Source organism: Hemiscyllium ocellatum, chromosome 30, assembly GCF_020745735.1.
Source record: "Hemiscyllium ocellatum isolate sHemOce1 chromosome 30, sHemOce1.pat.X.cur, whole genome shotgun sequence".
Classification (NCBI taxonomy): domain Eukaryota; kingdom Metazoa; phylum Chordata; class Chondrichthyes; order Orectolobiformes; family Hemiscylliidae; genus Hemiscyllium; species Hemiscyllium ocellatum.
Window position 1 is genome coordinate 10136710 of NC_083430.1, and position 14007 is coordinate 10150716.

The 14007-nt window shown below is 45.0% G+C and overlaps 1 protein-coding gene across 2 annotated transcripts in view; it reads left to right on the forward strand.

Moving 5' to 3' along the window:
• Positions 1 to 14007, forward strand: part of LOC132830155 (mitogen-activated protein kinase kinase kinase 5-like) — a 179809-nt gene that overhangs the window by 21927 nt on the left and 143875 nt on the right. For both annotated transcript variants that reach the window (XM_060847686.1, XM_060847687.1), the window contains exon 3: positions 13856 to 13879. In XM_060847686.1, the coding sequence (XP_060703669.1) occupies positions 13856 to 13879 (24 nt within the window). The remainder of the gene's footprint in view (positions 1 to 13855; positions 13880 to 14007) is intronic.

Consider the following 14007-nt stretch of genomic DNA (forward strand, 5'->3'; position numbering starts at 1 on the left):
GACAGGTACTTCTCCCGGGGTCCCCTGTCTCCTCTCTGCCTTCCTCATTGTCTGCTCTCTTCTGGTACGATTGGTGTAATAACCTCGCTGAAGGTCTTGTCCAGAAAGATCGCATTCTCTCGGATGAGCCTAAGATCCTCGAGTTCTTTCATCAGTGCTTCAATATGCTCGGTCAGTAGCTGAATGTGCACACACTTTCCACACATATACGAGCCAGACACACCAGAGTCATTGACCTCCCACATCAAGCACGTGGCGCACTGAACCAGCTGGGCAGTCATGTCTTCACCCTCTTCAACTGTGGCGTAATCACTTCACTCAACCTCCTTGTCAAAGACTCCTGAACTGAAGCCTCACTCTTTGATCCAAACTTCCTTAGACCTTCTTTTTGTGGCAAGTCTGTGGACTCTTAATTTATGTTAGAGGAGGTGGGAGGGAGGGAGGGAGACCCTAGTTTGTAGGACCTGGGGTTTAGAACACACCCACTCTAATAGCAATCACTTACCTTCCCGACCGGCTTTGCGCTCCGCCTGAACTTCCGCCCAGTTCCTGCCGCGCTCTGCTGCGAAAAGCTGAGGATTTATCCACTTTTAAGACATCCAGCACTTCCTCCTCTGTAATATGGACATTTTCAAGATGTCACCATCTATTTCCCTACATTCTATGTCTTCCATGTCCTTTTCCACGATAAACACTGATGCAAAATACTCATTCAGTATCTCCCCCATCTCCTGCAGCTCCACACATAGGCTGCCTTGCTGATCTTTGAGCAGCCCTATTCTCTCCCTAGTTACCCTTTTATCCTTAACGTACTTATAAAAATCCTTTGGATTCTCCTTAACTGTATTTGCCAAAGCTACCTCATGCCCCCTTTTTGCCCTCCTGACTTCCTTCTTTTAAGTATACTCCAGCTGCCTTTATATCTATACTTCTTTTTCTTAACCCCAAAACCTCAATTTCTTTAGTCATTCAGCTTTTCCTATACCTATCAGCCTTTCCTTTCAACCTAACAGGAACATACTGTCCCTGGACTCTCGTTATCTCATTTTTGAAGGTTTCCCATTTTCCCGCGGTTCCTTTACATCTGCCTCAAATCACCTTTTGAAAGTTATATAGAACATAGAACATAGAAGGATACAGCGCAGTACAGGCCCTTCGGCCCTCGATGTTGCGCCGACCGAGTCCTACCTAACCTATACTAGCCCAATAACTTCCAAATGCCTATCCAATGCCCGCTTAAATGAACATAAAGAAGGAGAGTTCACCACTGATACGGGCAGGGCATTCCATGAACTCACAACCCGCTGTGTGAAGAATCTACCCCTAACATCTGTCCTATACCTACCACCCCTTAATTTAAAGCTATGTCCCCTAGTAACACCTGACTCCATTAGCGGTAAAAGGTTCTTAGTATCTACCCTATCTAAACCCCTAATCATCTTATACACTTCTATCAGATCTCCCCTAAACCTTCTCTTCTCCAATGAGAACAGCCCCAAGTGCCTCAGCCTTTCCTCATACGATCTTCCTACCATTCCAGGCAACATCCTGGTAAACCTCCTCTGCACTCGTTCTAAAGCTTCCACATCCTTCCTATAGTATGGCGACCAAAACTGCACACAATACTCCAGATGAGGCCTCACCAGAGTCTTATACAACTGCAACATGACCTCAGGACTCCGGAACTCAATTCCTCTGCCAATAAAGCCCAGTACACCATATGCCTTCCTCACAGCACTATTTACCTGGGTGGCAACTTTCAGAGATCTGTGTACATAGACACCAAGATCCCTCTGCTCATCCACACTACCAAGTAGCCTACCATTAGCCCAGTAATCCATCATCTTGTTATTCCTACCAAAATTCGTATTAGTTCTTGCCTAATACCATCAAAATTAGCCTTCCTCCAATTTAGAACTTTAACTTTTAGATCCTGTCAATCCTTTTCCATCACTATTGTAAAACTAATAGAATGGGGGATTCAAGATGGCGGCAGTTTGAACAATCTGCTGTGTTGGACACCAGGCAAGGTGACAGATCTGGAGCTGAAATGAAGACATCCAAGGGAAAGGGAGCAAAGGGAACTCAGCAGGCAGGGCACTCCCCTATTATATCAGGCACACTCGCAACCATTACTTCGACTCCCGTGGCGGTGGCCTTGGGTTCAGTGGAGTAACAGCATTTACTCGTAGAGTTTGCAAAACCCCATGAGAAAATCGAGTGAGCGGTGGAGCCAATCACTGCCAAAGCATGAGCAGGAGATTCGGGCCTTGGATCAGCACGTGGAAGCGGTGGAACAGAGGACCGCGGTCTCAGAGACTGCGACGGAGAGCTCCAAGGGGCGGGTCCGAACCTTGGAAGGCCAGGTTCAGCCGCCTGCTGGAACAAGGTGACGAACTCGAAAATCAAGGTCGGAGAAACAAATCTACGGATCTTGGGCTTACCTGAGTGTGAAGAAGGTGAAAACCTGACTGATTTTCTCAAGAGATGGCTTCTGGAGTTGCTGGGGCCGGAGATTGAGTTGGGCCGGGTGAGTGTGGCGAGCTTATCTCACTTATCTCTCCACCCTTCAGGGTCTCTGCCTGTATTCCTGATGAAGGGCTTTTGCCCGAAACATCGATTTTCCTGCTCCTCGGATGCTGCCTGACCTGCTGTGCATTTCCAGCACCACTCTAATCTAGACTCTGGTTTCCAGCATCTGCAGTCATTGCTTTTACCTTATTAAGGTTCGAGGATAATGTTTTTTTTTCATGAGCTTTCTGGGGTCATAAGTAAGAAAAGGAAAACGTTAAGCGATTTAAACGTTCAGTATTCTCTGAGGTACTCGGCAGTGCTATGTTTCAATTATGGGGGAGCTGCCTACACCTTCAACACGGTGGAAAAAGTAAAAGAATGTTTGAATTTGCTGAAATGATAGACTTTGGCCAAGGGGAAAGGAGGAAACCATGCAGACAATGGCATAAAATACGTTTTTTTAAATCTTTCCTCTCTTTGTTCTTTTCTCATTTGGGGTCTCCAGCGTTACAGGCTTGGTGTAAAGTCCGGTATGTTTTATATTGTACCTGTTTGGTGGTTATTACTTATTCTATTCTGTTTTGCGAGGTGAGGGGTGGTTACTGCTTTGTGGGGTTGGGATGTGGAGGGGGAGGGGGAGGGGAGGGCCTCCATTGTTAACATTTAGCAGTGTAAATAATAGGCTTTTTTCCCATTGCTTGGGTCTGGAGTGTGGTCTTAACTGGAAGGTGCTAGGATGGTTGGGAGTGAATGGCCCCTATGGACAAAGGGGAGAGGTCTCTGGAGATTTGCGTTTTTTGTGTTTATTTGTTTAAGTTAGGAATAGAGGTTAATTTTTTAGTTTTATTAGTTTTGGTAGTGTTTGTAGGAATAGTCTTTAGATTTGATAAAGTCTGTTTTTTCTCCACACTGAATGGGCTTCTTCCTCTCAGGGGACTGCGGGCTGTGAGGTATGGTCATGGCTAGTGATCTGTTCAGGCGGTGCACCTGGAACATAAAGGGGAGCCATTCCCCCATTAAAAGGAAAAAGGTGCTCTCAAATCTTAGGAAGGAAAAGGTTGACATCGCTCTATTGCAAGAGACACATCTGACTGATGGGGAACATCTGGAGTTACAGCAGGTAGGATATGATAGGGTATTCTTCTCCTCCTTTAACTCCAGAAGCAGAGGAGTGGCCATACCTGGTATGAAGGAACCTCCCATTTCAGGTGACAGATCAAACCAAGGATGGGTATGGATGGTTTGTCATTCTCAATGCTCTGGTGCACGGAGAAGAGTATGGCATCCTGAACGTTTACTGTTCCTGGGCACATCCTCTCAAGTTTTTATTTGATGCAGTCTCTAAATTAATGGCTCTTGGGGTGCCCCGTATGATTATAGGAGGAGACTTCAATTGTCTCATGGACCCTGGGGTAGACAGGATGCCAGGGCTGTCAGGCACACCTCTGCAGGTGAGACAGTTAGTGGACTTGTGTGAGGAGCTGGGGCTACTGGATGTCTGGAGATGCCTCCACCTGAATGGGAGGGACTTTACCTTCTATTCCAACCCTCAAAGTGCCACACAAGAATTGACATGTTCATTGTTCCATCAGTTTGTCTGGACTTGGTGTTGGCCTGCAGGATTGTGAGCATAACTATTTCAGACCTTGTGGCAGTTTATTTAGATGTTAAGACTAAAGGTTGGGCACGTGACACTGGTGCATGGGTCCATTTCTGTTGAAGGATGACAACTTTGTACAGTATATTACAAGGGAATTCAGGGCATTTTGGGATATCAGTCAGGGTGCGGCCAGTAATCCGTCAATGCTCCAGGAGACCACCAAAGCGTTCTAAAGGGGTATGATTATTTCATGCTCGACAATGAGAAGGAGGCAGAGAGGAGAGCAGCAACTGATGCTCAAGGCCTGGCTGAAGGCAACTGCGTCGACATATTACACCATACCATCGTGGTCAAATTGTAACAGGTCGCGGTTCTCCGGGCTGCTCAGGAATCAGCACTCACACAAGCAGCGAAGAGAGGGGTCTCCTTTGCGAAGCAAAGGTGGTTTGAATCTGGGGATAGGCCAGGCAATTGACTTATCTGGCTAGGAGGAAAAATACTCTGCAGTCCAGTGTGTCTATCAAGGAGAGAACTGGTAATGTCACTCGTGAACTGAGGAAGATCAATGCCAGATTCTGGGAGTTCTATGCAGAGCTATACCGGTCGGAAGGCTGTGGGGATGGAGAAGTGAGAATGGAATCCTTTTTTGAAAAGTTGGACCTCCCTGGAATAAACGCAGATCAGGCCTCCCTTTTAAATGGACCTTTGACAGTACAGGAGGTGCCAGAGGCAGTAAGGCAGCTCCTAGGTGGTAAGGTACCGGGTCCAGACGGGTTCCTGAGTGAATTTTACATGGAGTTCATATAGATGTTAGCTGAATCACTGCTGAAGCTATAGAGTCATTCGTATATTCAGGACTGCCTTCTGCCCTCTCTTAGGGAGACTAATATCTCCCTTAATCTAAAGAAAGGGAAAGACCTGGAGGATTGTGCTTCATACAGACCTATCTCGTTGTTGAATGTGGATTTTAAAATCCCAACAAAGGTGTTGGCTCTGAGGTTGGAGAAGGTGCTGCCCGTTGTTATAAAAGAGGACCAGACGGGTTTTATCAAGACTGCAGCTCCCCCAACAATATCAGGCGGGTGTTGAATATATAGTGCAAATATGTCAGCAGAGAATGATTCCGGGTTTGGTGGTCTCCCTGGAGGCAGAAAAGGCTTTTGATCAGGTGGAATGGTCGTACCTCATTGCTGTTCTAGATCGTTTTGGTCTGTGAGGGGCCTTTGCCAGGTGGGTGCAGTGTTATACAGAGACCCCAAGGCAGCGGTTATCACGAGTGGGGTTAAATTGAGTAATTTTGGTTTGGATGTTCCTGTCACCGCTGCTGTTTACTGTAGATTACTTACAGTGTGGAAACAGGCCCTTCGGCCCAACAAGTCCACACCGACCCGCCGAAGCGCAGCCCACCCATACCCCTACATTTACCCCTTACCTAACACTACGGGCAATTTAGCATGGCCAATTCACCTGACCCGCACATCTTTGGACTGTGGGAGGAAACCGGAGCACTCGGAGGAAACCCACGCAGACACGGGGAGAACGTGCAAACTCCACACAGTCAGTCGCCTGAGTCGGGAATTGAACCCGGGTCTCTGGTGCTGTGAGGCAGCAGTGCTAACCACTGTGCCACCTTGGTACTTGAACCACTGGTGGAGGCTACCCAAAATGACCCTGAAGTAATGGCACCGAAGGTGGGAGTTGGGGAACACAAAATCACTCTCCATGCGGACAATGTGCTTCTGTTTTTGGCTAACTCTGAAAAGCCCATATCCCGGCCAATACAAAGCAGTAAATTATTCAGCAGCTTTTCGGACCCCGGATAAATTTCACAAAATCAGGAATCATGCACGTGGGGAATTGGTGGAAGGACCAAAGCTGAAGGACGGAATGGAGTTTCCTTTTAGATGGTCACAGAAAGGTTTTCTCTATCTGGGAATTTTTATTACCCTTTCCTTCCAGCACCTGTACGGAGTAACTTTGTGCAGCTGTTTGAGAGGATAAAGAAGGACTTGCAGTGATGGGAGGGACTACTCATGATGCTCTTCCTCGGTTGTTATATCCTATGAGGATACTCCCATTGTTATTACCCCCACAGATGCTGTGGAGGTTTGCTGGGTGGCTTGGATCATTTATTTGGGACCATGAGCGACACTAATTAAATTTACCAAGTTGCAACTTCTGCAGGTTTTTGGGGGATGGTGGACCTCCCAGATCTGAAGAGATACCACATAGGTGCCCTGCTGTCATATGTAGGTGAACGGGTGCATAGTGACTCAAAGTCAGTGTGGCTTGATGTAGAGGCCTCGCAGGTGAGATGTCCCCTCATCAACTTACTGTTCATGGATAAGATGAGATCCGTAGTTGAGCACTGTGAGAGTTCGATTATCATCAACACAGTGAAAGCATGGAGGATAATGCTACAGGGTGAGGGCAAATTGCTTAAGACTTCACTGTTGTCGGAGAATTGAGCCCAATGGATCAGAGACCACAAACAAGGATTGTAGTGAAATTGACAAGCGGTTTATTACACAAGGCGATATCGCGGAAGAGAGATTAATCAGGCTGACACAGAACAGGTTCTCTACACAGATGGCCAAATGCTCTTCCCTGAACAGAAGTGTAGGCATATTTTTATAGGTGTACAACACAAAGGTGATAATTGTAAATTAGTTACAGTACAATGGTGAAAATTGTGAAGAGATTAAAACGAGAATAAACAGAATGGAAATTAATCAAGAGTCTGGCAATAGCAATTCATTTATAATTGACACAGGAGATTCCAGCCATCTCCGTGAGTGAGTGAGAATGTCTTCTGGAGGATTCTTCATTGTATTTCCCATCCACGTGAATATGTGTAAATGTCCCTTCTCCTGGTGTCCAGGTGTGTCCATTGTGTTCCTCCTGGGAGCGAAGTCTTCTGGGGCCTCCTGGTCTGCCTCTTTGTTTATGCAGTATCAGCTTCAATGGGAAAGGAGCCTGCCCTGAGGCTGATGGGACTGCAGTGCTAATCTGGGCTGGGAGCTGATTGTGAAAATCAGGGAGTGTATTCGCTGGTCTCGGAAGGGATTTGGTCATGTCCGGTTTTTATGTTGGCCTGTTTGGTCAAGGCTGGAGCACTCTGGGTAGTTTGTGTATATGTTAGCAGGCTTAATTTCTGTGTTTTGCAGGCCGGTTTCAGAGTTTATATGTTGCCATGTTGTGGGTGAGCAGGATGGTAGGTCTTTTCCCACACCGTTCACCCTGTTAGTGAGAGCCCCCGGGGTCAATGGACTCTGGCTTCAGAGCATAGGAAGGTAAAGGAATCTCCAGTCTAGGAGATTTATTTGAGGGAGAGGTCTTGATGTCTTTCGGCCAATTTGGTCAGAAATATGGAATCCGGAATAGGGACCTTTTCCGATATTTCCAGGGATTACATGCAGAAGAAGACCACATTCTTGAGCCAGCCCTACAACTCGGGTATAGAACAAAGATGTGGGGGCACTCTCTCAGTTAGCACCATATAACGTCTGCAGGGAGGGAATGACTTGGGGAACATGGAGAGACTGCATGAGATTTGGATCCTGGATCAGTGGTGCTGGAAGAGCACAGCAGTTCAGGCAGCATCCAACGAGCAGCAAAATCGACATTTCGGGCAAAAGCCCTTCATCAGGAATAAAGGCAGTGAGCTCTCTCCATGCTTCCAGCTCACTGCCTTTATTCCTGATGAAGGGCTTTTGCCCGAAACGTCGATTTTGCTGCTCGTTGGATGCTGCCTGAACTGCTGTGCTCTTCCAGCACCACTGATCCAGAATCTGGTTTCCAGCATTTGCAGTCATTGTTTTTACCTGCATGAGATTTGGAGTCAGGAGTTAGGGGAAGAAATCTTATCGGAAACATGGAGGATATATGGGGGAATGTAAAGAAAATTTCAATATGCAATAAAACACAAGCGATGCAATTGAAGATCCTCCACAGGGCCCATATGGCGCCAGAGGTTAGCAAATTTTAAGAAAGGATCTTCCCCGAAATGTTCAAAATGTAAAAACAGTACTAGCACCCTTACACACTGCTTTTGGTCCTGTTACAAGATCTGCAGGTACTCGGGGGCCATAGTGAATGAGCTGAAGAGGATCCTGGGAAGGGAAGTTAGGGAGGATCCGGAGTCCGTCTTTTTGGGACTAGCGAATCTTCCCTCTTTGGGTGAGCATGGGAGGAGGTTATTCAATATTCTTACGCACTGTGTGAGGAAGAACATCCTAATGAATTGAATATTAGAAAAGTCTCCAGGTCTTGCAGGGTGGCACAGATGTGTGGAGCACGTCCCTCAAGATTACCTGACAAGTATGTGCGCCAAGGAATGGAGCAATTTTATAAGACATGGCAGCCCTTTCTAAATTACATTGACATGGATCTGTTGATGGTACTGCTTAGGGCCTTTATATAGCCACGAGGGCCGTATATGGTGGTCAGAGGACCCCGGTGGGGGGAAGGCCCGGTAAACACGGGTATAATAACTGGTGCTCCTGTGAACGGGAGCCTTGATGGAGGTGCGGTGAGTGGAATAATGTAATGTAGTACAACGTAGTGTAATTTTAGTGGATTGTAATTTAACTTAATGTAATTTTATTTAATTTGAGTTTATGCTAATTTGGGTTAAGTTAAGTAAATATGAGATGACTGTATCTTGAAGAATATAGGCAGTTTATTATCAACGTTACTGTAATATAATTAGATTAGATTCCCTACAGTGTAGAAACAGGCCCTTTGGCCCAACAGGTCCACACTGATCCTCCAAAGAGCAACCCATTCTGAGTAATGCACCTAAGACTATGGGCAATTTAGCATGGCCAGTTCACTTAACCTGCACATCCTTGGACGGTGGGAGGAAACCGGAGCAAACTCACGCAGCCACGGGGAGAATACGCAAACAGCACACAGACAGTCACCCGAGGTGGGAATTGAACCCAGGTCCCTGGCGCTGTGAGGCAGCAAAGCAAACCACTGAGCCACCTTGCCGCTCCAAATAGTATGATATTATTTCTACTTTTCTGTACTTTTGTACTTTTATAACTTTTTTGGGTTTGTTGTTTGTAAAAGCGTGATACATTTTTAAAATAAATATATACATAAAAAAAACTAATAGAATTATAGTCACTGGCTCCAAAGTGCTCCCCCACTGACACCTCAGTCACCTGTCCTGCCTTATTTCCCAAGAGTAGGTCAAGTTTTGCACCTTCTCTAGTAGGTACACCCACGTACTGAATCAGAAAATTATGTTGTACACACTTAACAAATTCCTCTCTGTCTAGACCCTTCACACTATGGCAGTCCCAGTCTATGTTTGGAAAGTTAAAATCCTCAACCATAACCACCCTATTATTCTTACAGATAACTGAGATCTCCTTACAAGTTTGTTTCACAATTTCCCTCTGACTATTGGGGGGGGGGGGGAGGGGAGGGGGAGGAGGGGGTGAGGTGGTTGGTGGTGGTGGTCTATAGTATAATCCTATTGAGGTGATCACCCCTTTCTTATTTCTCAATTCTACCCAAATAATGTCCCTGGAAGTATTCCCAGGAATATCCTCCCTACGTACAGTGGCAATGTTATCCCTTATCAAAAACGCCACCCCCCTCCTCTCTCGTTCCCCCAACCCTTCCCCCTCCACCCCTTCTAATCTTCCTGTAGTATTTGTATCTGGAACATGAAGCAGTCAGTCCTGTCCATTCCTGAGCCACGTCTCTGTAATTGCTATGATATCCCAGTCCCATGTTCCTAACCATGCCCTGAGTTCACTTGTCTTCCCTGGAAGGCCTCTTGCATTGAAATAAGTGCAGTTTAATTTATCAGTCCTATCTCACCCTCTGCTTTGCTCCTGCCTGTCAATATATCACATTTACTTGGCAATTATTCTGTTGATGTTTTGTAGGACTTTGCTATGCATATAGTAACTCCTCCATCTCCTATGTTATTGTCATAATGACAGAGGAATCCAAGGTGTTTACGCTTGAACTTTTAATTGTAACATGTGTTTTTAAAGGAGGTACAGCTAAAATAAATGATTTGTGGGCGGCACGACGGCACAGTGGTTAGCACTGCTGCCTCACAACACCAGAGACCTGGGTTCAATTCCCGACTCAGGCGACTGACTGTGTGGAGTTTGCACGTTTTCCACATGTCTGCGTGGGTTTCCTCCAGGTGCTCCGGTTTCGTCCCACAGTCTAAAGATGTGCGGTGAATTGGCCATGCTAAATTGCCCGTAGTGTTGAGCAAAGGATAAATGTAGGGGTCTGGGTGGGTTGCACTTCGGCGGGTCGGTGTGGACTTGTTGGGCCGAAGGGCCTGTTTCCCACTGTAAGTAATCTAATCCTGGAATGTCACATCTGACAAGAATCTTCAGAGGAATGGACTTAAAAAGGGAGAATTGCATCGCAGATTGAACTGTGAACTCCTGGAATCTAGCTCAGAGTGTGAACCCGATTGGTGAAAAGATAGTGGTCCGGCCAAGAGATTTGGTTGAACCTTCCCCTTTCAAGGATAGGCAAGAACGTGGTTAGGAACCATTTGAACCCTGGTCTGGGTCTGCTGGTGAGTTTAGGTGTTCATGTATACTATTTGGCTGTGGTGTGCGTAGGTAATAGCTTAGATTGGAACATTGGTGTGCTGTGACTGTCACAGTTGAAGAACCATCCTCTGGGTACCCCTGCGTTGCAGGTAAATTAACCTCTCACTCTTAATGCTAGAAGCCAGCAAACCAGTCAAAAGGAAGCAGGAGAAAAGGAGGTTTTTCTTGCTCTATCAATCAGTATCAAAAGGAACCAGAACAGAAGGATTTCAGCTAACCTAAAAAGCCATGAATATTGAAATCAACTGTTCAACTATCAAAGTTCCACTTTCTACTCCTGACAAACCACCCGTAGACACCGGTCCTTGTGATTTTTTTGGACTTGCCTCATTTCCAATCTGTGTATATGTTGTGTTATTATTTCTTCTTGTGTTTTAGTAACCAATCGACTCACTTTTTCATTAGTTTAAAAATGCCTGGGGTTAAATTGAGTTTTTTTAAAAATAAGCTCATTCAGTGTGGGAGAAAGACATTCAAAAGGTAGGGGTGTTTCAAAAATATTCTGGCCAGTCGAGAAGGTGTATAAATGAGGAAGGGGTGCTTTCCAGTAGTTTTACTATTTGGGTTATCCGACCGGAACTGTAATAACTTCAGAACCTCATCCAGAGTTTGGTCATAATAAATTCTCATTCTACACACATTTGTAAACAGGCAAATCCAAAAAGACCAAGGATCAATGTCTATGGGTGGTTTGTCAAGAGTAGACAATAGAACATTGATAGTTGAACAGCTGATTTCAATATTCTAAGCGTTTTAAATTATCCATCTATCCTTTACAGGATGTGGGCGCTGCTGGCTGGGCCTGCATTTATTGCCCCTCCCTAATTGTCCTTGAGAAGGTTGTGTTGAGCTGCTGTCTTATACCACTGCGACCCACATTATCCAGGTGCTCTTTCACCTCGTATGTAACAGCGCTGTTAGGAAGAGAGTTGCAGAATTTTGACCCAGTGATTGTGAGGGAATAATAATATTTTTCCAAGTCAGGCCGGTGTTCCCATGAACGTGCTGCCCTTGTCCTTCTAGATGCTAGAAGTCACAAGTTTGGAAGGTGCATCTTAAGGAAACTTGACAAGTTGTTTCAGTGCATTTGTAGATGGTACACACTGCTGCTACTGTGTTAGTGGTGGAAGGAGAGGACTTTAAAGGCGGTGGATGGAGGCATCAGGAAAGCAGACTGCTTTGTTCTGGATGTTGTCAAGCTTCTTGAGTGTTATTGGGGCTGCATTGATTGAAGTAACTGGAGAATATTCTATCAAAGTCCTGAATTGTGTCTCGTAAATGGTGTACAGACATTGGGCAGACTGGAGGTGAGTTACTCGCTACAGGATTCCTAGACTCTGTCCTGCTCTGGTAGCTATTGGTCATGAAGCACTTTGGGACCTCGTGAAGGGCACTACATAAATGCAAGTCTGTAAAGAGGATTTTCAGCTCAGAATTGGATGGATACATGTAGTGTGATGATCTCAACAGTATGTTTACTCCCTATTAATGAAGTTTCCAAGATGATGAAGACACTTTTTAGGATGAACCTCCCTTCAGTTGGAAATGAGGTCCATACAATATGTTTCTGTCTCGATAATATCCCAAACAAGAGTAAATAGGCCATGACATTTCCTACGTTGCAATAGTGAATATTCTTTAAGAAGTACTTGATTGGCAGCAAATATTTGGGTATTAGTTAAAGGTGCAATATCAATGTAAGTCTTTTTAAAAATTAATATATGTCATTCAGTTGTTACTTTGCGCATGTCGTAAGAGCATTACTAGATCACTGGAATGACAAACACGAGAATCACTTTAGAATTGATATATTAATGGTGTGTAGTTGGTAATATTGGGTTGCTGTTGGGTTTTTGTATGTTAGAGTTCTGTTCTCTGGGGACTTGGCTCTGAACCATGTGGTGGGTTTTTGCTATGTAAGCTGACTGAGACACCTCATCTGTCAGAAGGATTTCTTCTGTGGACTTCCTCCCTCACCAGGTAGCAGCACTAAAAAAATGCAGCCACCATATTGCTTTCACAAACCCAGGCAGTGGTACTCTTGTGGTTAGTTCCTTGACGATGAGTCAGGAACTCTGGGACTGAGTCCCACTGCAGAGATCAATGGCTGAAGAAGATACTGCCAAGTTCTCTAACCTGTGCTGCTTGAGAATATCGCATCTTCCCGGCTGTAATGCTGAATTTTGTAAATGTTGTTCCTAGCATCTGCACTTTCCTGGTTGCTTCCAACCTCCGTATTGGTATTAGTTGAGTCACCAATACCATGTGGGGAAGGATAACTCCCACAAGTCTTTAGGCAGAAGACAGGCTCTGACTTGATTAAACTTTAAATGTTAATTATATAGTGGCTACATTCATTACGCCTAAGAGACATGATTGTCTCTAATGAGACGTCAAGCTCCAATTGAGATAAATACACATTATTATCCTAACTGCATGGTTTCAACACCAAGAGGTGAGTGAGGTGAACTCTGGAGACAGGAAGCAAAAGCAGAAATTGCTGGAAAAGCTCAGCAAGTCTGGCAGCATTTTGGAAAGAAAACAGAGTTAACATTTTGGGTCCAGTAAGCCTTCTTCAGAAACGTTAACTCTCATTTATCTCCTTAGAGGCTGCCAGACCTGCTGATTTCCAGCAACTGCAGTGCTTTGGATTTTTTGTTTCCTGCAGACTGGAGAACTGATATAATACACTGAAGACTGGTTAGCTCTGTCCAGTAACAGTCCTTTATACCCTGATGGACCTTATCCAGTGATATCATTTGCCCTTTGAAATCCTAAAATGCCTGTACAACAAGAATGCCCCTGATGATCATGGAGTAAGTTTTGAACCATATTATGTACAATGCAAAGAGGATCTGAATATGAAGGTGAGAAAATCAATGGAGAGGAATATAACTGATGCTCCCTGGACAAGGGAGATTCTCTCCACTTCAACCCACGTTCACTAAGACCTTGCTGTGATAAGTTCATGACTCCTGCCTGTCACTGTATCAAACATGAGAGGATGGTCATCTTATCTTCCGGTCCAATACTTGTATAGCTCCTCCTATGGCTAATTAACTCTAGTTGATAAGATAAACACTTCTTTGAAGTCAGTTTTTTAAAATTAACCTGTGATCATTTTCTGTTTTGTTTGCAGGATATCATTTGTCAGAGAAATATGGTATGTTTTACAGGTGACTTTTAAGAATGAGCATGCTTGTTAAAGCTGTAATGTCAAATGAGATGAAAGAACATAATGAGCAAAATGTACCTCAGACTAACTTTATCCTGGATCTAACCGCATGCTGT